The sequence below is a fragment of the Chelonia mydas genome, chromosome 10 (genome assembly GCF_015237465.2).
Source record: "Chelonia mydas isolate rCheMyd1 chromosome 10, rCheMyd1.pri.v2, whole genome shotgun sequence".
Classification (NCBI taxonomy): Eukaryota; Metazoa; Chordata; order Testudines; family Cheloniidae; genus Chelonia; species Chelonia mydas.
The window spans coordinates 51,058,398-51,083,593 of record NC_051250.2 but is presented as its reverse complement, the minus strand read 5'-3'; the positions used below and the strand labels follow the sequence as shown (position 1 = coordinate 51,083,593).

At 40.6% G+C, this 25,196-nt stretch overlaps 2 protein-coding genes and 1 long non-coding RNA gene across 3 annotated transcripts in view; 1 reads left to right on the top strand and 2 right to left on the bottom strand.

Moving 5' to 3' along the window:
• LACTB (lactamase beta) overlaps positions 1–14,826 on the top strand; it is a 29,169-nt gene extending 14,343 nt beyond the window's left edge. The window contains exon 6 of the mRNA XM_037909842.2: positions 11,220–14,826. Within this exon, the coding sequence (XP_037765770.1) occupies positions 11,220–11,763 (544 nt within the window). The 3' untranslated portion in view covers positions 11,764–14,826. The remainder of the gene's footprint in view (positions 1–11,219) is intronic.
• LOC122462230 lies at positions 546–6,177 on the bottom strand. The gene is made up of 2 exons (XR_006284661.1): positions 2,542–6,177; positions 546–2,419 (listed from the first exon to the last, which is right to left on the bottom strand). It is a non-coding gene; the product is annotated as an uncharacterized LOC122462230 (long non-coding RNA).
• Positions 14,827–16,309: 1,483 nt separating the features above from the next.
• On the bottom strand, positions 16,310–23,306 carry RPS27L (ribosomal protein S27 like). Its single transcript, XM_027831037.3, has 4 exons — positions 22,382–23,306; positions 19,699–19,807; positions 18,822–18,932; positions 16,310–17,619 (listed from the first exon to the last, which is right to left on the bottom strand). Exons 1-4 carry the CDS (start codon positions 22,385–22,387, stop codon positions 17,591–17,593), a joined length of 255 nt encoding a protein of 84 aa, XP_027686838.1. The 5' UTR covers positions 22,388–23,306; the 3' UTR covers positions 16,310–17,590.
• Between the last annotated feature and the right edge of the window lie 1,890 nt (positions 23,307–25,196).

The following is a 25,196-nucleotide window of genomic DNA, read 5'->3' as shown; positions in this document are numbered from 1 at the left end:
GGTGGATCATTGGGGGCATTTTACCGCCATCAACGTGGGATGGTAAGGGAAGGTGCATGACACACGCATCTTTAAGAACACATGCCTATTCAGAAAGCTGAAAGTAGGGATTTTCTTTCCAAACCAGAGGATTACCATTGGGGATGTTGAAATGTCAATAGTGATCCTGGGAGACCCAGTGTTCTCCATAGTCCTGTGGTTTATGAAGTCGTACATTGGACACCTCGACAACAGCAAGGAGCACTTCAACCACAGGCTTAGCAGGTGCAGAATGACAGCTGAATGTGCCTTTGGACACTTGAAAGGCCGCTGGCACTGTCTACTCACAAGATCAGACCTCTGTGAAAAAAGGATCCCAGTGGTTATAGCTGCCTGCTGTGTGCTTCATAATATCTCTGAGGCAAAGGGGGAGAAGTTTCCACCAGAGTAGAGGTGGAATGGCTGTCTGTTGATTTTTTGAGCAGCCAGGTACCAGGGCTATAAGAAGAGCTCAGTGGGGAGCTATGCAGCTCAGGGAAGCTTTGAAAGACCATTTTAATAATGAGTCACAGTAATGTGTGTTGCTATTGTGTGATGTGCCTGGCATGGGGGAAAAGGGGCGGGAGTCTGCACCCCAATATGAACCTTGTAATGAGTGGTGTGTGTGTGTGTAGTAATATAACATAGCAGATGCACCTATTGATATTATCTGTGAATGATGTCAGCCCCAGCCAGCATATGTTGTGAACTAATAAAGATGAATTAAGTTTCCATAAATAGACTTTTTTATTCCAAACACATGTAAACAAACATATATTTATAACTGAATGAAACTTGATAAATACAGGGAAAAGAACCTTTGAAGGGGAAAGAACAGTCATTTTCATTTCTCAAAGACCTACAGAGACACAGTTGGTATATATGGCCATGATTGTCTGTACTCTCCCCTGTGGTGGAGTGGTAGGGGTAGTGCAGGGGCCCCAATTGCCACCTGGAATGCAGGGGGTGTGGGGAGGTTCCGTAATGCAGGTCTATATGGGCTGCAGAGGGAGGCAAGCAAGGATCTGTTGAACCTGAAGGTCAACAAGACTGTCCAGCATATCTGATTGCCACTTGAAAAGCTCTAGCATCTCCTGCTGCGTGTCACTCTCCTTTTCCTTTTCTCCTGTGCACATGTACATTTATGCCTGTACGTTCTGTCCGTAAGCATGATCCTGCGAGCCCTCTGCTTAGTGTCTGCAGCACCAAAGGCTTGCAGGATCTCTTGGAACATATTGTCCCGCATCCTCTTTCTTCTCCTTATCTGACTGAGTTGCTCCGCTGGTGTGACTGGAGAGACCCTCAAGACTACATTTCCAGCTGCAAAAAATACAGTGCACAGAGGTCCTATTGTGAAAGTATTCACTACCCTTGATCTATACAAGTTACAAGCACTACATTATCACTTCTGCTTGGGATTCATAGAGCATGGCAGCAGTCCTAACCATGGTGAGTACAGCCCGGGGGAGAAAGGGGTAAATGTGGATAGGGCAATTGAACTGAATTCTGGCATCGTTTTCCATAGACAGTGGTGATTTTAGCTGATCTCTCACTCTTGCGGGTAATGGAGGCTGAAAAGGAACTACTCCTGCATGCATCTGACTGCAGACCACGTCCATATATGCTGCTTGCCAGTGTGTTGCAGTGGTGCCTGCTGAAGGAATTGCTGAATGGTATGGGAAAGTGTCCTACCGTGGTGGAAGAAATAAGGCGGCTATCCCTAGAAACTTTCAGCAGAAGATTGCAGACTACCTTCAGGAAAGTTTCCTCAAAATCTCTCTGGAGGGTTCACAGGACATCCCGGTGCACACAAATCATTCTTCAGGCACCCCTCTGTATGGAGGAATGAGAAGCAGATAGAGGTGGAGTTGCTATCGGTTACTTCACTGCCTCTTCTTGCCTGATTAAAAAAAGAGTAAATGAACAGATGTGCCCCTGCAAGATCAAAGCAAAGTACATACTTAACCAGAGGTTCCTTCCCCTTCATCAGGCTCGCCTGTGCTGGACTCTAGGGACTGGCTTGACTGCTCTGGAGTCAAACACATCCTCAGGGCTCACTCTGGTGGCCCGTGACTGAGTCCTCCAAAGTATCCACAGGGCCCTTGGGAGGGGACTGGCGGGGGGGGTGTTGCTTCAGAGGATGGCATGCAGCTCCTTGTAAAAGTGGCATGTCTGCAGCTGTGCACCCGAGCGACTGTTAGCCTCCCTTGTCTTCTGGTATGCCTGCTGCAGCTCTTTGACTTTCACGCAGCACCACTGTGTGTGCCTGTTGTAGCCTGTCTCCTCCGTGTCCTGAACGATCTGCTCGTAGATATTGACGTTTCTGCATTTGGATCAGAGCTGTTCCTGCACAGCTGCTTCTTCTCACAGACCCAGGAGATACACCACTTCCTGTGTAATCCTGGCAAGACGTGGAGCAGGCATGGTCAACTGAGTAGTTGCTCTGTGAGCTCTCCATGGCTGAGCAAACAGGAAATGGAAGTTCAAAAATTCATGGGGCTTTAAAAGGGGAGGAGCATGTACCTGCATATCTGGCCACAGGGCAGTGGAGTTCAAAACAGTGACAAGAGCGGTCACATGGGTCATTGTGGGACACCACCTGGAAGCCACTAAAGTCTAACTAACACAGTGTCTGCACTGATACTGTCGCCCTAACTATGTAAACCTAAGAGCTACGCCTCTTGCAGGGGTGGAGTTAAGTTGGCATAGTGGGCAAAATACATCGGCAGGAGCGACGTTTTAGTGTAGACGCTTACAGAGTTAGGTCAGTGGAAGCTTTCTTGCGTTAACCTAACTCTGTAGTGTAGACCAGGCCTGAGTGTCCTTCACAGACCTGAAGAACAGCTCTGTGTCAAAAATAGTTTGGTGTATTTTCTTGTTTAACTCGTGTACCCTCAGCTAGCTGAATAGTTCTGCAGCTAGAAAGTCTAAATCTGGGGAGGGCCCACATGAATTCTGGGGAACTGTTTAAAAAAAAAAATCATTAAACCCAAGATTTAATTTTTAGATTCTGGAGAAAAATTCCCACTCTAACTTTTTTTTTAAGGTGCAGTATCCTGAATTGTAATAAATGATCTCTACTATATTATTCATAGTTTAGAATGTTTAAAAGAAAATATATTTTCAAAATGGGTCTGTCTAAAACGCATCTTAAACTTCATAGTTTTGTTTGAATTGATTTTGCTCAATCCAAGATTCTGTGTAAGCAGAGTGATCATGATACAATTCCAACATATTCACGAGTCATGTTTTGTTATGCAGTTATGTCACTGCTTACAGTGAGTGCTACAGGCAACAAATGATATTTCTATGAGCTAATGGGTTATTATCATTCAGGTGTATTAGGTTGGATAAAAAAACAAAATAAGAAAGTTCACAGCTGTTATAATATTGTGAACTTCAAGCGTTCAAAAAACATGAGTCAGACCCCTCTCCCCCCAAACTCATGAGATTTAAAAAAAAAAAAAAAAAAATTGGGGGTACTTTACTTGCCTTCTGGATTTTTGAGGTTTTTAGGGTTTGTGTATTCAAGCGTTTCTCTGTAGCCATGAGGGCTAGAAACTACCTTTGCTTTTAAATGAAAGCTGTCTTGTGTAATCATGATTCAAGGCCCTGGGGCTTTAAGAGGAGCACCAAAATATCATAAAACCAGGAACAAAATCAGCCAAACCAGCAAACAATATCATAAGACCATCAACAAAATCATGAATTGGTAACATCATTGTCTGTAACGTTAATGAAGGACAAGTGCTCCAGCATGTATAACTATGCATAAAGGAGATAAATGAGACATTTCAGTTCTCTAAGGAGAGGGGGGTGTGTGTGTGTGTGGTTTTGCAAAAGAGAAGGCTGGAGAGTTCTCTGAGTTTATATGAAGTTGAGTTGTTATGCTGTTGTGGAATTAGCAACTAATGATTTTGTAAACTGTATCACGAGTGCCCAGTTTTAGGATCCTTTTTTAACCTTTCATAAGCTGAAATAAATATTGTTGGGGGAGAGGAGAAATGTAATTGGGGGTATTCAGTTTGTCCCAGGGACTATTTAATGCTAGACAAAATTCAGGGCTCCTTGTTGAAATTATCCTTGGAAGCTAAACTATAAAGCGTAGTGATAGCTCTCAAACTATAAAACACTGCCACCCTGTGGCTTATTTCATGATGTTTATGATCTAATTCAATAGCACTGAAGTAAACTGGAAAACCTCTGAGAGGTATTATCACCATTGTAGATAAGGAGTACTTGTGGCACCTTGGAGACTAACCAATTTATTTGAGCATAAGCTTTCGTGAGCTACAGCTCACTTCATCGGACTAACACGGCTGTTACTCTGAAACCTGTCATTGTAGATAAGGAAAGTTAGAGCAGTTAAATGCCATAAGAAGTCTGTGGCAAAGCTTAAATCAGTTCTTAGTTCATTTCTTAGATAGTTACCCTACACCTCTCATATATTATGTAAAATAATCCAATTAAATATTTGAGTTATTGAGACACAATTCAACAGTGGCTCTTTTCCATTGTTGCTGATAGATCATCCCAGTTTGCAGTTCTCAGTGGTGATTTCCAAAGTCGTCATCTTGTGCAAGATCGTTGCATGTCTTAAGAAGTGGTTCTGGAATACCTCCTGTTTACAGATGGCCTACAGTGGAATGAACAAAGTCCCATTACCTTGATAGGGTGGCACTAGGAGAAACAGGATCAAATGAAGAAAGGAGAAACTTGGGTTGAATGGTAAACATTCAGACAGTTACACTAATAAGTAAACCGATTTATTCATGTCTGAATATCAATGACATCGTAGCAGGATTTCCTTAAGCTAGGGGTAGTCAATTTATTTTTTGTCAAGGTCCAAATTTCTTGGTCAAGGTCCAGGCTTCAGAGAAAATAATAAAAACAACAATAATAATGATGGCACGTAGATAAAAAGATTCCAGGATCTGTTCAAAAGTGGCAGGCAGTTAGGGTTGCCAGTTTTGGTTGGGTATATTCCTAGAGATTTCATCACATGACAGTCTTTAATTAAAGATTAATCTGGAGGACTGGCAACCCTGCTGGTGATCCACCTATTGACTAGTCCTGCCTTAAACCTTCATGGTCCAGCACTAATTTTGAGCACTCAGTAGCTGACCTTCCCATGATCAGCCACAAACCATCCACCATTTCCTCACTGGTTGTCCCATGCTATGATGATCCTCCACCATTCCTCCCTTAATTTTTTCTCAAGGTTATTTCCATCTCTATGCTTAATAAGACCAAAATACATAAGATTGCATGTTAATTTCCAACATCAGGGTCTGCTTTTCTCCAGTAATACTTCTAACATCTGCATTCATCTTTTTTCCCATCCAGGAGATATACAAGAGTCTTTCCCAGTACCACATTTTCAAAGCTTTTATTTTCTTCCTATCAGCAATATTAACTTTCCATGATTCACACCCAAATCGCTATGGAATAAATTAAGGTTTTTCACTAGTCACACTTTTGTACATTTCAAGATGCCACAGTTTTTCAATACTTTCTTAAGGGAGGCCATAGCTGAGCAAGTGATCCCTGGTTGTCTTCTGATTTCTTTGGAACAGCCTCGTTGGCTGGATATATATGATCTCAGTTAATTAAATTAATCTGCTGCCGCTGCAGCTTTGTGTTAATCAAGATGTCTGCTTCCATCCTGTTTTTCTTAGTCATCATGTCAATGTACATAATTTTGTTTTTGTTGCATTCAGGAATAGTCTGTATTCCTTACTAATTCTTTTTACATTTGTTTCATTGCATTGGTGATTGTAGCAAAGAGTATCATACCATCAGCATATCTGAGGTTGGTTAAGAAGTGTCTTTTGTAGTTTTAATTTTATGTTTGAGGCTAATAGCTGATAATCTGACCCACAGCCCACACTCAGTGTTGCTGTATCATTAAACAGCTTATTTAGTTCTTTGTCTTACCATCAGCTGACTTCCATGTGTACAAACATCTAGGATGCTGGGTGAAGATACATTTTGTAATGACCAGATGATTAGAGCAGTGGTTCTCAGCCAGGAGGTCTTCCGGGTTACATCAGTTCATCTAGATATTTGCCTAGTTTTACAACAGGCTACATAAAAAGCACTAGCGAAGTCAGTACAAACTAAAATTTCACAGACAATTATTTGTTTATACTGCTCTGTATACTATATACTGAAATGTAAGTACAATATTTATATTCCAGTTGATTTATTTTATAATTATATGGTAAAAATGAGAAAGTAAGCAATTTTTCAGTAATTGTGTGCTGTGACTTCTGTATTTTTATGTCAGAGTTTGTATGTTTTTAAGTGAGGAGTAACTTGGGGGTACACAAGACAAACCAGGCTCCTGAAAGGGAGTTTGGACAGGTTGCGAACCACTAGATTAGAGCAGCAGAATTCAGCTAAATGTCATCCTTTCTCACTTTGTGAACCCAGACCATTGTTTTCCAGTACTTCTTTGAGAGCCTATAGCTCCATTGCTCACATTCAAGTTCCTAGTTACAAGGGTGATATCTTTACTTGATGTTTTAGTGAGTGTTGAGTCCTTGATGGAATTCATTAATTGCATTGTCTTCAACTTGTGTAGGGGTGTAAACCTGTTTGATGGAAAGACTGACTGGCTTTGCTCAAAGACAAATTTTAATGATTCTTTCACTGAGTGGATTATATTCAAGCGCACACTTGGATGTTTCCTTGGATGAGATTAATGTGACCCCATTTTCTCTCATTGGATCCTGAGTAGTCCACTGCGTATCTATCCATCAGCATGAAATGATTCTTACCCTTCTAACATAGCTTTGAGATTCCACATATTCCATCTTACATCTTTCCAATTCTTTGGTCACAATGGAGAGGTTCCCTTCATACACACTGTCACATTCTGTGTTCCTTCTCTGATTCATTCATGAAAGTTCAGGTCATTCATTTTCTTTGGTGCAGACATCAGGCACAGTATTTCCCAAGGAACTTGATGCAGCACCATCATAACTACAGCCTGTACTCTTAGTGGTTGGAGCCTCCCCCCCAGTATTTATTTGTTGTGCCTTCTGGCCTGCGGTGGGCGGTGTCTCACCTGTCCAGCATTGCATGTGGATCGCTTTGGCTTTGTTCTGAAGTAATACTTCTTGTCAGAAAAAGTACAGAAGGTTTCCTGTTGCTTTCCTCTGGTTTGTGGCTGCTCTTGGTTAAACCAGGTAAGACAATTATATTAGGCTATAGAACAGTCTTCCAAAGGAACTGGTGGGAGCCCTATCACCTGAAACACTTAAAGCTAGGCAAAATGCTAGTGAACATAGTCTGAGGAGCAGTCCTGCACTGGCAAGGGAGATGCATTGGATAACCTAATGATTCTGTCACATCCCTTATTTCTCTAAGGGAAGTCTACACTACAAGCATTACAGTGGCACAGCTGCAGCACTGCCACTGCACCGTTCGAGAGCTGTAGAGTAGACACTTGGTAGAGCAGTGGAAGGGTTTTTTCCATCGCTGTAGTAGATCCACCCCCTCACGAAGTGGTAGCTTGGTCAATGGAAGAATTCTTCCATCAACCTAGCAGTGTCTACACCGGGGCATAGGTCAGTTTAACTATGTCTCTTAGGGGTGTGAATTGTTTACATCCCTGATGGACATAACTCGGTCGACCTAAGTTTTAGGTGTAGGTCACCTAATTCTTTGATCTTAGCAGTATACTCTGAATAGCCCTATAATGAGACTGAAAAACAGCAGCAGATCGAACTAATTACTTTTTTTTTTTTTTGGTTCTCTGCCTCCTGAATTTGTGTAACAGTGCCCTTTCCCATTGTTCTTTAGTTTTGCAATACATCATCTTTTTATATGTAATTAATTTATTTTTCTTCTGCTGTAAAAGTAACTTGTCAGAACCATATCGTACAGCTTAAAAAAATACGTACCTGATCCCCTCTGCTGGTTCTGTGGTAGTATTAACATGACAAGAATTGTATGCGGTGTTGTAGCTGTATCAGTCTCAAGAAAAAAGACCTTACCTCACCCACTTTATCTATCTCAAGAATTGAGCACGCTGGGGTGTAATATCAGCCAGAGCTGGCCCAGTACTATGGGGAGGAATCTCATGGACCTTAAAAAGAGAAGAAACCAGAATGGAGTGTTCAGATGGGAGGTGTGGGGCATTTCAAACCATTCAACAACTGATCAGTGGGGGCAATCCGTACAAACTGCTAAAAAAAATTAGGAGTTCAGTTCAGTCCATTTGCACATAACCTGTAAAACTCTCTGTGGATACCTGTATTGCCCGAGGTGGCCACTGGACATTTTGGTCTATGCACTCTCATGGGTGAGTTCAGACTCTAGTCTCAATCCTTGGGGGTCTGAATGTGAAGGGGGTCACATTCAGATCTGCTCCCACATGCTCATTTTGGGGGATGTTTAGTCATGAGGTTGTCTGGTCTGTAGTCTTCGGGCAGGAAAATCTTGTGACACCCTCGAAAACAGCCTTTCCAGCTCTGTTTTGCTTTTCCCAGCAAGCTAGAAAATGCCTACGTGTCTGATAGGTTAATTTCCTTTTCTGATAAGAGGCTGTGTAAGAAAAAACCGCTAAAATGTTGCCCCAGATTTGGGGGGTGTACCCCAGATTTTGATCAAGCTAATTTGCAACCTTATTGTGTGCATTCAGCCACCATGAATTAATAAAATATAACACCACATAGTTGAGGATTAATTTGAACAAGTAGGGCTTCTGGAGGCAAGGTCAAAACTAGCTGCAGGCTTGCAGTTTCTGCTAATCAGAATGGGAGGAGGGGAGAAGAAAAGAGTCAACAAATTGACTGAAAGAAAATAAGTGGATGGAGGTCTTGAGTTTGGGCACCTTTTGATATAAAAGCTTATTATGACTAACATTGTTAGGAATGTTTGTGGATGAGTAATTTATTGAAGTTAGAAGAGGTGATGACCCCATAGGGGTCACTATGGGCTATGTGTTTTATAAAAGTTAGTTATAAATAGATTAGATAATAGTGTACTTTGGAGCAGTTCTCCGAAGCTATCCTGAAAGACTTTTTCCTGATACCATGCTCCTTGGCGGGGAAGCTACTAGCCACTGCAGACCACTAGTTAATTACTCAATACCATCTCAGATTCTAGGTAATTATTTGGGATGTTCTAAACCTATTACTTATGTCTCTGTGTGATTTAATCTAATAAATTATAGTTTTAAATAAGAGCATGCTTAATTGTATTAGTCTTTCATCAGCCGGAAGCACTGTGTTCCCACTGATTTATTTCTGATGCTGCCTGGAGTGAAACAGTTAAGTTACCACTGCTTTGGGTTCTGAAAACCCTGGGTAACAGAGTAACATTTACTCACAGGGCTATTTCCAAATTCCCTTGTTGCTTCTATATCTTGGCTTTTACAGTAGGCTTTAAGCTCTGTTTAAAGTTCTAGGTTTAAATTCTTATTATAGAACTTAGAGGCTAACTGAGAAGAGTTTGTACTAGGCACTCACTGCACATACCTAGAGAGATGGTTCCTGTCTTAGCGAGCTTACGACCTAAATAGACAAGACTGAAAAAGTATTAGGGAAAGGGATATAAAGTACAAATGAACAGGGATGGTTTGAAAACATCTTATTAGTGCCATGGTTTTTTGAGGGGGAGAGCGGTGAATGGATTGGGTTTCTTTAAATGTTTTGTTGGGGATTTGTTAGAAGATCAGTTAAATGGAAATGCAAAGGAAGGGAGGAGAAAATTGCTGGGAAGGATAAAAGGAACATGGAAGGCAGGTGGAGGGAGGCATGGGTGTGGAGGGTTGGAGCAAACAATCAGCACCGGGAAGAGAATGTCTAGAGTACAAACTGCTGCAAAGAGTCAGATGGTCTTCCACTGTGGCTGAATACCTGCTGCAACTGCTTCTGTTTGCAGCTGGTTAACTCTCTGGCTGGTGCTATTCAGGAATTGCTTTTAATCTATAACTTTATAACTCTCTGTGATAGGGTGTATCAGGCATTTGCTGCCCACCGTCAGAGACCTGACTGCCTTGGTACAACCTGCCCTAGGAAAAGAAGGGCAATGAGTTTGGACTTCCAGTTGTTTAGAAAGGCCTCCCACAGTCAGCTGCTGGCCGAATCAGCAAGTTGCAGTCCTCTAGCAGCTAGAAGGGCTGGGAGCAGGCAAAGGCCAATCAGGGATCAGCAGGTCAGATGATAAGGACTGGCTGCTAATGGATGGCAGTTCTGGGTGAAGCAGAGGAAAGGATCTTCACTCTGCCTTAGCCCACAAAGCCAGGCTTTGTCAGGGGCTAATTCTGAGCACTCTTCTTTTAGATCAGTGAGAGGCTTTTGATTTATTTTGTGGCATGTGAGGCCCAGACAGGCCATCATGAGTCCAATATTAATTGGACTTTGAATTAGGCATGCTCACTTCACAGGACCACCACCCCCCCCGCAGCTTCAGGCAGGTCCATGACACACTTCTATCAGTATTGCTAAGCCTAGGCATGGTACATTTGGTGTGACTTACTTTTGTGGATTGCAGACTCTGAAGGTGATTGGAACTTAGGTTTTAGTCATTTTAAATGCATCCCTAAAGTGAGTTTGCAGTGTATGGAGCACGCTGATGTTGAACAAAGTTTAGTACTCAATGTCCTTTTGTCTGTTACGAAACACATGCTCTTGGGGACAAATAGTCTGACCCACTGGGTCAGACTATCAGAGCAAGAGTCCTGAGATCCATTTTTAGCAGAATTTACCATCACTGTGGGTTTATTGCCTTTATGCACACAAATACGTATTTAGCCATCTATTGGCCATTGAACTACAAGCCACATACTTTATCCTTCCCCTAACCAATCTCCTACATTGCCCTACAGACTCTTACTTCATTACTTCTCTGTCGTTTTCTTCCTGGGCTGCAGAACTATGCTCTACTGCCTTAGGGTTTTCTGTGCTTGTGGAAGGTGAGCAAGCTTTGGTGTATTTTTGTATCCTGAATTCTCAAGCTGTTTTTAATCTCTGGTAGCTATAAACTCCATGGCACCAGACATCCAGCATGCTGAACTGGTATCTAGTACGTGGCAACCTCCCAGTATTAAAATTGGACTCAATTGCACAGTGTCTTGAATGTGTGCCATCTCATTACTGTTTTGCTTTTATTATAATCTAGAAATTTAAAAGATTATTATTTCCATTATATTTAAGGGTGACAACTAAAACTTTCTTGTTTAATTCTAGGTGTTATGTTTGCAACAAAAAAGGACGGCTGGTAAATGCACCCTATGTGGACAACTCCTACAAGTGGGCTGGTGGCGGCTTTCTTTCTTCAGCAGGTGACCTCCTGAAATTTGGAAATGCCTTGCTGTACAGTTATCAAGTTGGACAGTTTAAAAACAGTACCAACAAACTTCTTCCTGGCTACCTCAAACCAGATACTATTACAATGATGTGGACCCCAGTGCCAAACACTGAGGCGTCATGGGATAAGGATGGAAAATATGCAATGGGTTGGGTTGTTGTGGAGAGAAAGCAAGAATATGGTTTTTGCAGACAGCAGCGACACTACATCTCCCATACTGGTGGAGCAGTGGGTGCGAGCAGTGTCCTGCTTATTCTTCCTGAAGAGTTGGACTCTGAGGTTATAAACAGTGGGTTAGTGACACCTCCCAGGGGAGTAGTTGTTAACATTATTTGTAATATGCAGTCAGTTTCCCTCAACAGCACTGCCTTAAAGATTGCAAAAGAATTTGAAAAAGACAAATTGGCATGCTACTTTGATTAAAATATAGTGTAGGTCTGAATAACTGTACTGTAGTATTGAAATAGGAACAAAGTTTTTAAAAACATAAGGGTACACGTGAGCGCCAAGATTACTAGGAATACACATTTATCAGATTGTAAAGAAATTAACCTATATGACTTTTGTTAGTGGTGCTACATTTTTGTGTATTTGGAAGTCTTCGCTCAGGGAAGTAGCTCTGTAGTTGCTAACTTATGGAAAAGGGGTGAAAAAAGGCATTCTAAGAGAACACAGTTATTATGTAAATCAGCCATGCAAATCACCAATGCTGTAGCAATGTTTTTTCATATCAAGCCAAGGTACTGACCAGTCAAGATCGATAAATATTATTGTTGGCCTTTACCAGAAAGAGGGTGATGTTTACTCTTTGTCTTCTAGACACTTTTGTATTCGCAAATAAATAGTTTCCTTAAATGTAGTAAAATTAAGGAAAACTTTTATAGAATCAAATAATCACAACATGCAAGACTGACTTTGTTTATTGCCATGTTATATTTTTCACATTCATGCTGGCCAAAGTTGTTCACCAGTATTTTTGAACAGTCACTTTAAAAATAGAGATTTTGCTTTTTAAAAAACATTGACTACAAAGTTTTGTACTTCTGTCCAAAAACAAACCCCACTGAAATGAAACTGAAGTTGCTCCCAGGCTGAGGATGACTGTACACTAGATTTCATCAGAAGCATGTTTTTTAACAGAGTTGTAACACTCAAGTTCCTGTTCAAAATTAGAAAAGGATGAAACTTAGCATGGTGAGTTAAGCTGGTCTTTCATCTTTTAGAGGACTGCTTTTCTATTCTGACTGGCACAAAACAAATGAGTGAAGCCAGCCTGCTGGCCCAGTGGTATTCCTTTACTCTTTTGTGTTGTATCAGAATTAAAATATTCTATATAATGAGCAAAATCATGAGAAATTATTCTTGAAGTCAGTATCAGAATTCCCATTGACTTCAAGAGGAGCAAGATTACACCCAGAGTATCTCTTACTTCCCAATTCAGAAGCTGTGCTGTTCGGACAACTCTGCTCAACAGTAATCCCCTCTGGATGAGCAAGAAGTGATGCTGAGAGCTTTCCAAAGGAAATCTCATCTCTGCTATAGAGGCACAAGGAATATTGAATCAGGGATCCAACACCTAAGGGTGCTCCATAATGGCTGTGGAGGTTCTCTTCTCTTCTCTCTCTCTCTCTCTTTCCAGAGGGACACCAAAGAAAATCAGCTAAATGATCTCTTAGTATTTAGTCATCCTTCACTTAAAAACAATCTACATTCTTTCTTTCAGAGTCTCCTTTAGTTAATCTAGTTTTGCCTTGAATATCTTCAATATGGGCAATTATGTTTTCTCTTTTTGGCAGTTTACTCTATTGTTTAATTAAAACTGCTACAAAAGGCTTCCTACTACTTTTGTTTCTTAATTTTAAACAATTTTGGTTATACTTCCTAACAGGAAAAACTTGTCTAAAATTCCCATAAAACCTTTTAGACAAAGACGTATGTTATATATCTCCTTACCACCTTTTTCTGTTGTTTTTACATGATGAATTTTTAATTCAATCTTTTTTTAACTGTAGATGTGCCAACTTCTTACTTGTTTTCCCCTACAAATTTAACACATTTAGCCCAGATTGAGTTTCTTGGAGTGCAAGAACTGCTTAAATAATCTATTAACTTTGTTCCTTTCATGTGCATCTTTTGGTTAAATTGTCACCAGCAAAACAATTTTTGATACCAGCTTTGTTAGAGAGACCATGTCCTCCTTGTTCAGTGATGAGGCTGTTGTCTCCCCTATATTTAAAAAAAAAAAAAAAATCAGGAATTTTACAAGAACTGTGAAATGTTTTATCATTTAATATATACGCTTACTGAAGTTTGTGCAGATGGAAAGGTAGTATAACATGCACATGATTTAAATATGCATGTCTGTATAGATAATGCAGAGTTGAGGCATTACCTGTGTTCCTTTTGTTCTCATGTAATACTATTTATTCAGAGATGGCCAAGTGTTCACAGGCTCAAAAGCAATCTGCAGAAGATGATCATAAGGAAGACTTGCTATAATAGTAACAGATCTTCTGTATTCTCATTTTATGAGTTCTGATTACAATGTAACGATCAATCTGGATTTTAAAGTGTACAGATTGGAAAATGAAAGTTTCCACATTAATGAATTCATAGTTCAAGTTGTGAGTTTTTTTTTTTTTTTAAAACATTTACAGTATAGTCTTAATTCATTTATTTTAGCAAACATTTTGCTTAATTTTAATGGATTTTGATAAAGCTGTACCTGTAATCCAGAATACTGTTTTAGTATTAATAGTGAGTTAAAGGAATTTTAAGTACATTTTTTTTTCTTCCTGTATATCATGTGCACAGAGCATCAGGTTGGTGTACTAAAAAAAAAAAAAAGCATTGAACTCCCCCACACATGTAGGTAGGTACTCACAATGCTACTGTTGCTGTTGATATTGCAGAGCTTGGCTAGCATTCTTATAGCCCCTGTGCTTGCATACTTCACTGGTGATGTATTTCTTCATGAGGTTGCAGTGTGGGAAGAATGCTGAATATGTACATCTTTTCCCAAATTATATCTGGTTTTGCAGGAGCGTGCCCCCACCCTTACTCAAAACCTTAAACACAAAAGTTGCTCCAAAATGAATCTCTAACACTGATGCAGGTGCCACAGCACTGCTTAGCAATTCTGCTTCTCTTCCTGAAGGGGAAGGATACTACAGGCAGTAGCTGAAAGAACATTGACTTGCCTGTCCCTAACTCTGCTACCACTCTTAGCATTTGTTTCACAAAGATTTGACTTCAACCATATGGAGAAATACCGTGTCAGTGCCGCATTCACATTTCTCCTGTTATAGTTTGAGATGTGATATACCAAGAAATTTATTTTTGTTATAGCTGATCTGTGATATTTAGCAGAATTGTCAGTGGTTTACTTTACACAAATTCCTAATTAAATGTAAATGCCTGTCTAGTGCTTTCATGATTATAGTTAGTTATTTTATGCCTTAAACAATAAAAACTCATTTTATTAAACTTTGTTTTGTGCTAAGTGAGTTTGCTTCTTGGCTAATCAAAACTATATTTTTATATCACTATTATCTAGTCAGTGTTTTAAAAATTTTTTTTTTTAAAAATGGGAAAAAATGCTCATGGATGCTGAGGATTGGGCTTCTTCTAAAGTAGCCAGGAGCTAGTTTGACATTTTCGTATTGTCACAAAATCAGTTCATGTAATTTTTAACCTAAATCTTTAACACTGATGGAAAAATATATCCAGTATAAAAACAATGGAGATAAAGGTTGTAAACTTGTCACATTATAATTGGAACGCTCTTTCATAGTCTTGCGCAACATTTATCAAGTCACTAGATACTCAACAGCAGAAATCTGCACTGTTTCATAGAACATGAGTTGTTTGCCCTGGATGGCTTAGTTCCTGCCGGGTTCATGAAAAGCTGACAGCCTATAAGCTATTAAATGCAAAAATACTAAAACGTAAAACTTCTACTGTAACATGCTGCTGCTGCTTTATTTTTTTTCTATATCATAAATACTCTGGAAATAGTGATCTTTGCTTAATGGTTCTTAAAAGTAAGGGTTTTTTGGTTGTGGGGAGGGGGTTTATGAAAAACAAACTTACTGACCATTGCATTGGATCAAATAAAGATCTAATATAACATGCATATACCCAAGCATATTGCTAAGACTACCACAGCGCATACAGCACTAGTGATAGGAAACACCCTAATGTAGGTATTTGAAATGGGTATGAAAGCAAAATTCATGGCAAGAAATAAGTTTGAAAACACTTTTAGCAATCAAAGCTACTAGTGAGAACATTTTACCAGCGTACACATAGCAGTTGTAGACTTTCTATATCCAAAAAGAACATACTTACCTCACTGTGGAGGTAATTGCCTTTTTTTTTTTTTTTAAATAAAAAGCAAACAATCATTCTTGCTTCTTGAAGGTAAATCAGAATCACTGGTTGATGTAATTTACTGTATGGAAGCATTACAGGAGTTTACATCTCATTTAAGCTACTGCCAACAGCCAGGATTAGACAGAATGACAAGATGGGTTATTCACCTACTCTGGTTTGGCAATACTTAGTTATTCCAGGTTTTCTTAAAATCTCCTGTGTGAAAAGGAATATCAACCACTAGTTTTAGCTTGTGCTTATATCTAGAAAGAACTGAGTGCCCTACTTGCCTCATTGGCATTTCTAACAGGCTGTGGGCAGTGTTTAGCCACCTAGAGCAATTTGAATGATACATCAAATCTGACTTGCGTTACTTTGCTCTTAAGTTTTCCTGTGTTTGTCATGAAATCTCAATATGGTTTAAAGTTGGTAGAATATGTAATAGTTATGTAGGGATCAACTAATTGACACAAGCCACTTCGCACCTTTAAGAAAAACATACATACCAAGGATTTTTTTTAAATGAAGAGATGGACACTAAGAATTCATTCTCACTTTCTAAGAAGTGCAGTAAAACATCTCAAACTGATGCAAATACGGTATCAAGCATTATTTTTTATTGATTTGAAGCTGACATCATGCTCTTACCACAAAAGAATAGTTTAACTTGGGAAAGACAAAATTTCCAATGCCAGTCAAACGACGAGAAGATGTACTTTATGCAATTTTGAAAAAAAGTTCTGTTTACATATAAATCAAGACATTACTATAAAATTATTCTTCTTAAGATATAGATTAAGAATGCACTGTCTACATGGTTTACCATGTAAAGAAATAACTGAAATGTCAATTGTTAGTATTCCATGGTAAATTAGAAAGAGAAGCACTCCTTTTAAAAACAAAAGCCAACCAATTTTTTTTCCTCGAGCTGGTTAATTGTTATGCATAATATCTTTTTAGAATTTACAATGCTAATTCATGGTCTTATAACAGAATAAAACCTATTTAATAGCAATTTACTAGCCTTAACAAGCATTATACCAACATACTTAATTTTCTAGATTAACCCTGTCACAGAATGGAACTAACTTTTTGAATTGAATTTTATTTATTTCCTTGTGACTTGATGCCATTCATAGCTCTCTAATAGTTTGCTCTCTGATAGGTATTTGTTCATATGCCATATCCCCTATGCAGAGAGAATGCCTTCTAGTTTTCCTGTGGAAAAGTGTTTGCTTTATATATCCATCTGGCAGTTTTAACCCCATGTATCACAACAGTGGCAAAAAAAAAAATAAAGTATCGGGGGTAGCCATGTTAGTTTGTATCCACAAAAGCAAGGAGGAGTCCGGTGGCATCTTAAAAATTAACAGATTTATTTGGACACAAACTTTCATGGGGAAAAAACCCCACCATGCATCTGAAGAAGTGGGTTTTTTACCCACAAAAGCTTATGCCCAAATAAATCTGTTTTGAAAAAAAAATTTCCCCTATATTTAAGCATTAAGGTATTCCTGCAGCAGTTTCCATTTGCCTTTCATTTCTATAGCTGATATAGCAGTGGTAATTAGTCAGTTTATAATTAACAAAACGGTGTGCAGCAAGTCTTAAGTTCCGATTTTTGTGAGAAATGGCATCACCCATTCAAATACAGTAATAAAAAGCTCTAAAAATAGAGCTAAATTACCCATAGACTTCCAGAAAAATTGTGCACATTAAGACATTTTATTGGGGAGACGGGGAAAAAAAACCCCACCAGATAATTGCTGGTGTTTCTTACAAAGTAGAATAATTAACTTGTTAGATTAACCGACGTTTTTGAACAGATAAGGCTTCCAGGAGCATATAACGTGAGTCATGTTGGCAAAGGGAGCACTCAATGTTGCTTTCTTCTAAATGAGCAACCTGTAAACAAATCACATAAAAGGATTCAAAATGGGATAGTCCTTAAATTGTTATAGGAGACAACCCTGAGAACATCCTATTGCCCTGGCTATTTCTGTAGCTGAGTTTACATAAATAATGGGTTTAATTTACTTTTTCTCTACAAGACTTTCAAGTGAAAAATTAGCATTTCAGATCAGGCCTAATCTGATTATTATAATGACATAGCTACATTTTTACATCTCAAATGTGCAGTGAGAGGGGCTTTATGCCTATGCCATTGAAAGCTTAACTTTGCATCTTTTTAATGGCAGATCTCCTACTCCCTCCTCCCATGGCAAACACCCTAAATTGCAGTGATTTCTCTGGTAAGGGTGGGTTGTTCTGTAGTTTGGTCCGCCTGCAGCCTTATTCCAGGCACCCTGCGCTCCTGTAAACTCTTCTGTGAATGTACATATATGCAGCACTACTATTTTATGCCTATATAGCCATAGTTATTGGCCTGTTTTACCACTGAAAAGTATAGCCCAGAAATCAACTTTAAATGCATACTTTTTTTCTGAAAAGAGATTAAATATATACCACCTTTCATATTTTAAGCATCTTGCTGCACTTAAATAATAATGAGTTAAACACGGGTTCTACCCCAGTTATCTATGCAAACAGAGCAGCCATTATATACTCAACTATAGTTTGACAAAAACAAATTTTAATCACAGGGAATGTTAACCAAGGAATCTTGCTGATACTAGGGGGAGAGGGCAAGCAGAGACTGTTTTAATCTGACAGCAGTACGCCATAGCATGACAGTGAACATGTGACCCAGGGACTTAAACCTGATAACCTTCAGGTTCAGAAGTAAATGAACCATACTATAAACTTTGGCCATATGCTTACTGTTAATCTGAAAGGAATTACAATTCAGAGTATAGGGAATCATTAAAGCCTATTCAGGGTGTTTGATGAATACTGATTTAGTTACACCGCCCTTATATAATGCAAAAAAGACCAGCTGCAGATACAGTTGCAATCCAGCTCCCAATTTACCAGAAATCAACACTTCTCAAACACACACTCACTTCTGAGGGATCTGAAGAATGTTCATTTTCAGTCTTTGGTTTTTAAGCCACAGAGAAAATGAAACCTTTAGCACTTTGCAAGTATATTAATGCACAGCCTTCAGAGGAATAAAACTGGCTTAATTGTTACACATACTCCCTTACCTTCTGTAAGCCTGGCCTTTCCTCCAGTAGGCTGGCACAACACAGTTGAGCACCCAACGCACAGAACCACTGTCTGAGCATGGCTGAACACTGTGGTGATCTTGTAGCATCCTAAAAGGGAATATTGGTAAACTTAAAGTGGTTAAATATTTAAAGAGACATAGCAAAGTCTGCATCTATTTAGTTTACAACCTTCCTCCAACAAAAAGTTAGCAACTGCAAGATACTAGACAATTACATTTAAAAGTTCGTGATATTAGCAGTTGGACATTGCCTACAACAATACAAGTTACTCTAGGATGACACACAACTGTTCTACTGAATCAAGTCTCTGAAGCCTTTTCTACACTATCTAGTTAATCTCTCACTATTATGACTCCATGTGGGCAGAATTAGATATGACTGATTAAAATACCAAGAACTAGCTTACATTTGTACTCCCATTATTGATACCACCAGTGCATTTGGAATAATGAAAGATTTACAAAAGTACAGCTAAGAGCATCTATTGTGTGTCACCTGAACAACAGGCTTAGCTTTTCTTTGCCAAAATCCCATCCATTTCACTCAATTTTTTAATATACATTTGGGAGAAAAAATCTAAGATCCTGAAGCATAAGAGAGTTCCTAAGTCAGTCCTCTGGCAAAAACAAAGTGAAACCTGCTATTCTAATATAAAAAGCAAACAGAAGTGTTCTGAAAAAAAAATCAAACCCTCTTTATTGGAGCACAGAAAGTACACTCATTTTCCCTTTTATAGCAGATTTACGCAACAATTAGGAATGATATTTCATTGACCTTTCATTATCAGTCTTCACTACACATAAGTTTCATTATTGTTATGCATAATGAAAGGGTAAAGCTCTTAAATATTTACCTGGACACTTTACATCCATAAAGTAGGAATTTGGACTCTGCACCAGACGTTTCTTTTTGTGCTTTCTCTTCTCCTCCTCTAGAGATGGATGTGCTATGTCTCTATCCAACTAGATTTAATAGCAAAAAAGGGTAAGTCATGGTATTGGATGGTAAATACTGCTCAATCCAGTTATATTAGTTGGATGGGAGATTTCCTGTTGAGTTTATGCTGCTGTTTTGTTCTTAGTTAGTATATGTATATCAGTACACCAGTTCCAATGCTTTAAAACTAAAACCAACAGCATATGCAAGCATTTGTGTGTTAGAAACACCTGCAATACCACCACTACCTTTGGAGATGCTTCTTATTGTAATAGGTTTCAGAGTGGTAGCCGTGTTAGTCTGTATCAGCAAAAAGAATGACGTATATTTGTGGCACCTTAGAGACTAACAAATTTATTTGAGCATAAGCTTTCGTGGGCTAAAACCCACTTCATCAGATGCATGCAGTGGAAAATACAATAGGAAGATATATATATATATACACACACACACAACATGAAAAATGGGTGTTGCCTTACACACTATAATGAGAGTGATCAATTAAGGTGAGCTATTATCAGCAGGAGAAAAAAACCTTTTGTAGTGATAATCAGGATGGCCCGTTTCCAACAGTTGACAAGAAGGTGAGAGTGACAGTAGGGGGGATAATAAACATGGGGAAATAGTTTTACTTTGTGTAAAAAGAAAAGGAGGACTTGTGGCACCTTAGAGACTAACCAATTTATTTGAGCATAAGCTTTCGTGAGCTACAGCTCACTTCATCTGATGCATCAGACTAACACGGCTGCTACTCTGAAACCTTACTTTGCGTAACGACCCATCCACTCCCAGTCTTTATTCAAACCTAATTTAATGGTGTCCAGTTTGCAAATTAATCCCAATTTAGCAGTCTCTCATTGGAGTCTGTTTTTGAAGTCTTTTTTTTTTAAAGTCTTCAAAACCAGATTTTCTAACGAGACTACTCAATTGACACCTTCTTGTCAATTGTTGGAAATGGGCTATCCTGATTATCACTACAAAAGGTTTTTTTCTCCTGCTGATAATAACTCACCTTAATAGATCACTCTCATTATAGTGTGTATGGCAACACCCATTTTTTTCATGTGCTCTGTGTGTGTATCTATCATATCTATCGTCCTACTGTATTTTCCACTGTATGCATCCGATGAAGTGGGTTTTAGCCCATGAAAGCTTATGCTCAAATAAATTTATTAGTCTCTAAGGTGCCACAAGTACTCCTCGTTCTTATAGTAATGTAATAGAACATGTATTACATCATTCTTTCCAATGCAATGTCTCTCACTATTGAACTAGCTGCATGAATCAGTTCATCACTCTTGACTAAAAAAAATCAGATGTGAGTAGTGGACTAAAGAAAACTGGCAATGATTTCTGGATAGTTCGTTTCAGAGAGGGATTTCCAGTTCTACAATCTATCTTGGTTTCAAAAATCAGCGAGAAAGCATCAGGCTGCCATCACTGGAAAGGATAAGTGGGTTGCTGGACTAGGCATTTGTACACAAACGAAACAGGAATGCCTGGAAAAAACAAAGCTGCTAAAACCATCCATTATGGAACTGATGATTAAAGAAAACTAAAACCTAGGCCACTGAGCTAACTCAAGGTAGCTGGAGTGCAGCCAATAGGCCAGCGCCAGTACCATGTGATTGATTGTTCCTTGAATGTTTTTCAAAAGACAACCCCACAGCTGCCACCTGCTAATCTGATGGTTCAGAACAGATTAAACCAATTAAGCACCCAACCCTCCCAAAGTGCAAACAAGTGTCCTCCGTGTTATCCACAGCAGAAATGAAACAGGGGCCAGCGTGGTCTAGAGGGGGCTCAATCCGCCTGTCCTTGACTTGAATGACTAAACTTTATCTTCACTAGAGCAGGATGAGATATAACACCCCCTACCCCCGAACTGGACTCCCTCCTAGCAGAGATAGTCCACACACAAGATAAAGGGAGAAGAAGAGGTCAGGAAAAGGGATTTGGGAAGGTCCCACAGCGGGGCCCCTAGCACTCTCAGCCCCACTACAGGGAAGCCTGGGGGGCGGCGGGCAGTCTCAGCAGCCAGGCCCCTGGCATCACAGACCCCAGGACGGGAGATTGGAGCACCTAGGCCCCAGGTGGCATCACAGACCCCAGTACAGGGCAGGACGGGAGATCGGAGCAGCCAGGCCCGTGGCGCTCTCACTCCCCTTTGGCGCAAGGCTGCTTTATTCTGAGAATCCAACGCGAGAAGCCAGTAACGGGCGTGCCGGCACGTGCAAAGGGCACTAGGCGCCCTCAGCCTCCCGTGAGCACGCGGGCGCCCTGCTAACGTCGCGGCCCCCCCATGTCCTGGGTGTCAGTTACTCCGTCCCCCAGTGCCGTTAGTGTCACGTGGCTGCGCCAACTCCCCAGTGTCCCTCCCGCCCAGCGCAGTGCCAGGATAATCCCCCCCGCGTCACATCTATCCCGGTCACGAGGGGAGGGTTGCCCGCGTTGCGGGCCCCTGGAGCTGGGTCCCATACACAGGGCTGGGGGAGGGCACATTCCCCTGGCCACAGTCTGAGGCCCTTCACCCCACCCTTCAGGGGGCTGCTAAGGTGATTCACTCGCTGGGTCCCAACGCTGTAAACAAAACAACTCACAGGCATGTTGTCTCCCCAACCGGAAGTACCCTTCGAGTGAATGACCAGTGAACGAGGCGGGCCTGTCGGGCCACGGCAACGAATCGGAGCTCATAGGCCGACTTCCGCTTCCGGGAGGCGGCGCGCAAGAAGCGTGGTGGTCTTTTCTCTATGGTCCCTGGGGCGCTCTTATCTCTCCTATGGCGGGGCTTGGTGAGTCTCTGTCCTGGCGAGTTACGGGCACCCGAGCGCTTTTCAACTCGCTTCCCCCGTGTGAGTCCTTCAGACTCCCCGGCCTTGCGCTTCGATGTGGAGCCCGTTAGCCAGCCTGGATCCCGGCGGCCGGCAAGAGCCCCGCTTGCAGCTTCCCACACAGACAGGACGGAGGTGGGCACAATCCGGCCGCTCTGCGGGGAGACCCCAGGGCCCGCGGCCTGATACGCAGCCCTGATCCCTGCCGACCCACGCCAATGACGGGCTCCGAGGGTGGATGGCTACCTTCCTGACAGGGCCCCAAGGCCTGGCTGCCCCTGCGGAGACCACGGGGCCCTGCACCCAACGCTGAGGCTAGCGCTTCCGGGGTGACCAAGCGAGTCCCACAGAGACAGCAGGCGAGCCTCAGGCCTGGCTCTCTACAGTACAAAACACTGGCGCTACAAAACATCTCTTCTACCAAGAAAACCTCCACCTTATTCTGCAGGAAGTGCCCCAGGACCCTGTAGTGCAGTGGTTCTCAACCTTTCCAGCCTGCTGTATCCCTTTCAGGAGTCTGTTTTGTTTTGCTTACCCCAGATTTCACTGCATTTAAAAATGACTTGCTTACAAAGTCAGACATAAAAATACAGACGTGTCACAGCACATTAGTACTGAAAAATTGCTTACTTTCTCATGTTTGCCATATAATTATAAAATAAATCAATTGGAATATAAATATTCTACTCACATTTCAGTGTGATACTTGAGCCTGTGTTTCACTTGTGAGCCTTGTCTGAAGCCCATGCCCTGCCACCCGAGACTGAAGCATGGAACTTAGCTTTACGGGCATGGGGCCCCAGGCACTTACCCTGCTTGCTACCCCCTAATGCTGGCCCTGCACTTTTGACCCCCTAAACTTGTCCTGTGATCCCCCTGGTGGTCGCAACCCCCAGGTTGAGAAACTGATCTAGAAGAATTGAGTATGCCCTGGAAGACCTCTGTGTACCCCCATGGGTATGCATACCCCTGGTTGAGAAACTGCTGTAGTGTTTCAGGCCATTATATAGGCTTTCCACTTTTAATGGTTTCTTCTCTAGGGCACGCAAATTGAGTTATCACACAATAACAGTAAGCTGACAGTGTCTCTCGATGATCTGATGTGTTGATGGTAGGGGCACTTTAAAAATTATATTTTTGTATAATTTTTAGATTAAAAAGAAAAGGAGTACTTGTGGCACCTCAGAGACTAACAAATTTATTTGAGCATAAGCTTTCGTGAGAAGTGAGCTGTAGCTCACGAAAGCTTATGCTCAAATAAATTTGTTAGTCTCTATGGTGCCACATGTCCTTCTTTTTTTCCTTTTGCTAATACAGACTAACACGGCTGCTACTCTGAAACCTTTTAGATTAAAGCACTTATAATACAAATTGCATTATAAATGCTTTAATCTGAAAAGACTCCGCTAACACTTGGCTGTGTTTACTATCCTACTAGTTATCAGTACAGAGCAGCTGACTCCAATTCTTGCTTTATAAGACTTTCGTCTCCCTTCCAGTCTTTTGCCTTCAAATGTATCCTATTTACCTGTAGCTTGAAAATAAAAATGTAACAACCAGATGGTTGTTTCGGGAGGAGGATTATAAAATCCTTCGACCAAGACAATACCTTCATTATACATAACTCACCAAAGAAATGACAAAGCATCCTCCTCCTTTTCCCCTCCTACATTACCATTCCATTCTTTTAATTTTTCTCCTGCTAGAACACTCTAATGCCTTATGAAGATTTTTGAGTTAGAGTTTACATTAAAAATAGAGGTTTCTAGGGAAGGAGAGGCACAGAAGCATGATCAAAAAGCAGGATGTCAGCACCACGGTTGAGTTTTGGTTCTCTATTTTGAGTTTATTTGGAGCTTCATTTTGCAGTGTTTGCTGCTTACTGTGTCAAAGTGTGAGTGCTTGCCACCATCAGCTCGGTGCTCAGAATGTCTCCATAGATCCCTCTGTGCACCCCCTTAAAAGCAAATACTACAGCTGCAATTCAAATGTTAAAAAAATAAAATACAAGTTTATTTTGTTGCAGAATAAGAACAGGAAATTAAAGATGTTGAACATCAACTGTGTAAAGGGGTAACTTGAAAGATTCCTGAAGATGGACTGGAAACATCAAGGCCCAGTCTAATAGTAGTTATGTTTAGAAAAAGGTGACTGAAAACTTTTTGTTGTCTAACAGCTGAAGTTGAGCTTCTCTAAACGCACGCATCATAGTGTCCTTTTGCTGAACTATCCCTTTTTGCAAAGAATACTTCTCCATTGCGGTTGCAAGGCAGAACTTGAGTATCCTGCTTACCCCGTTTCACTCGGTTCTGCTCCATTCATTGCCTTTTGGAGATGGGATATTTTTCTGGGGTTTGCTCCGTGGTGTGGTCAGAGTATATGGTGGATTTTGATTAGAAATCATCTTCTTGATGTACACAGATTACAATATTATTTTTCCTGGACTTGGTCTACACCAGTGATTCTCAACATTTTTTCATTTGCGGACCCTGGAAAAATTTCAAATGAAGGTGAGGACCCCTTTTGAAATCTATTGTGTGTATATATATAGTTGAATTCTGTTCAGTTAGTTTTCAGTCTAATA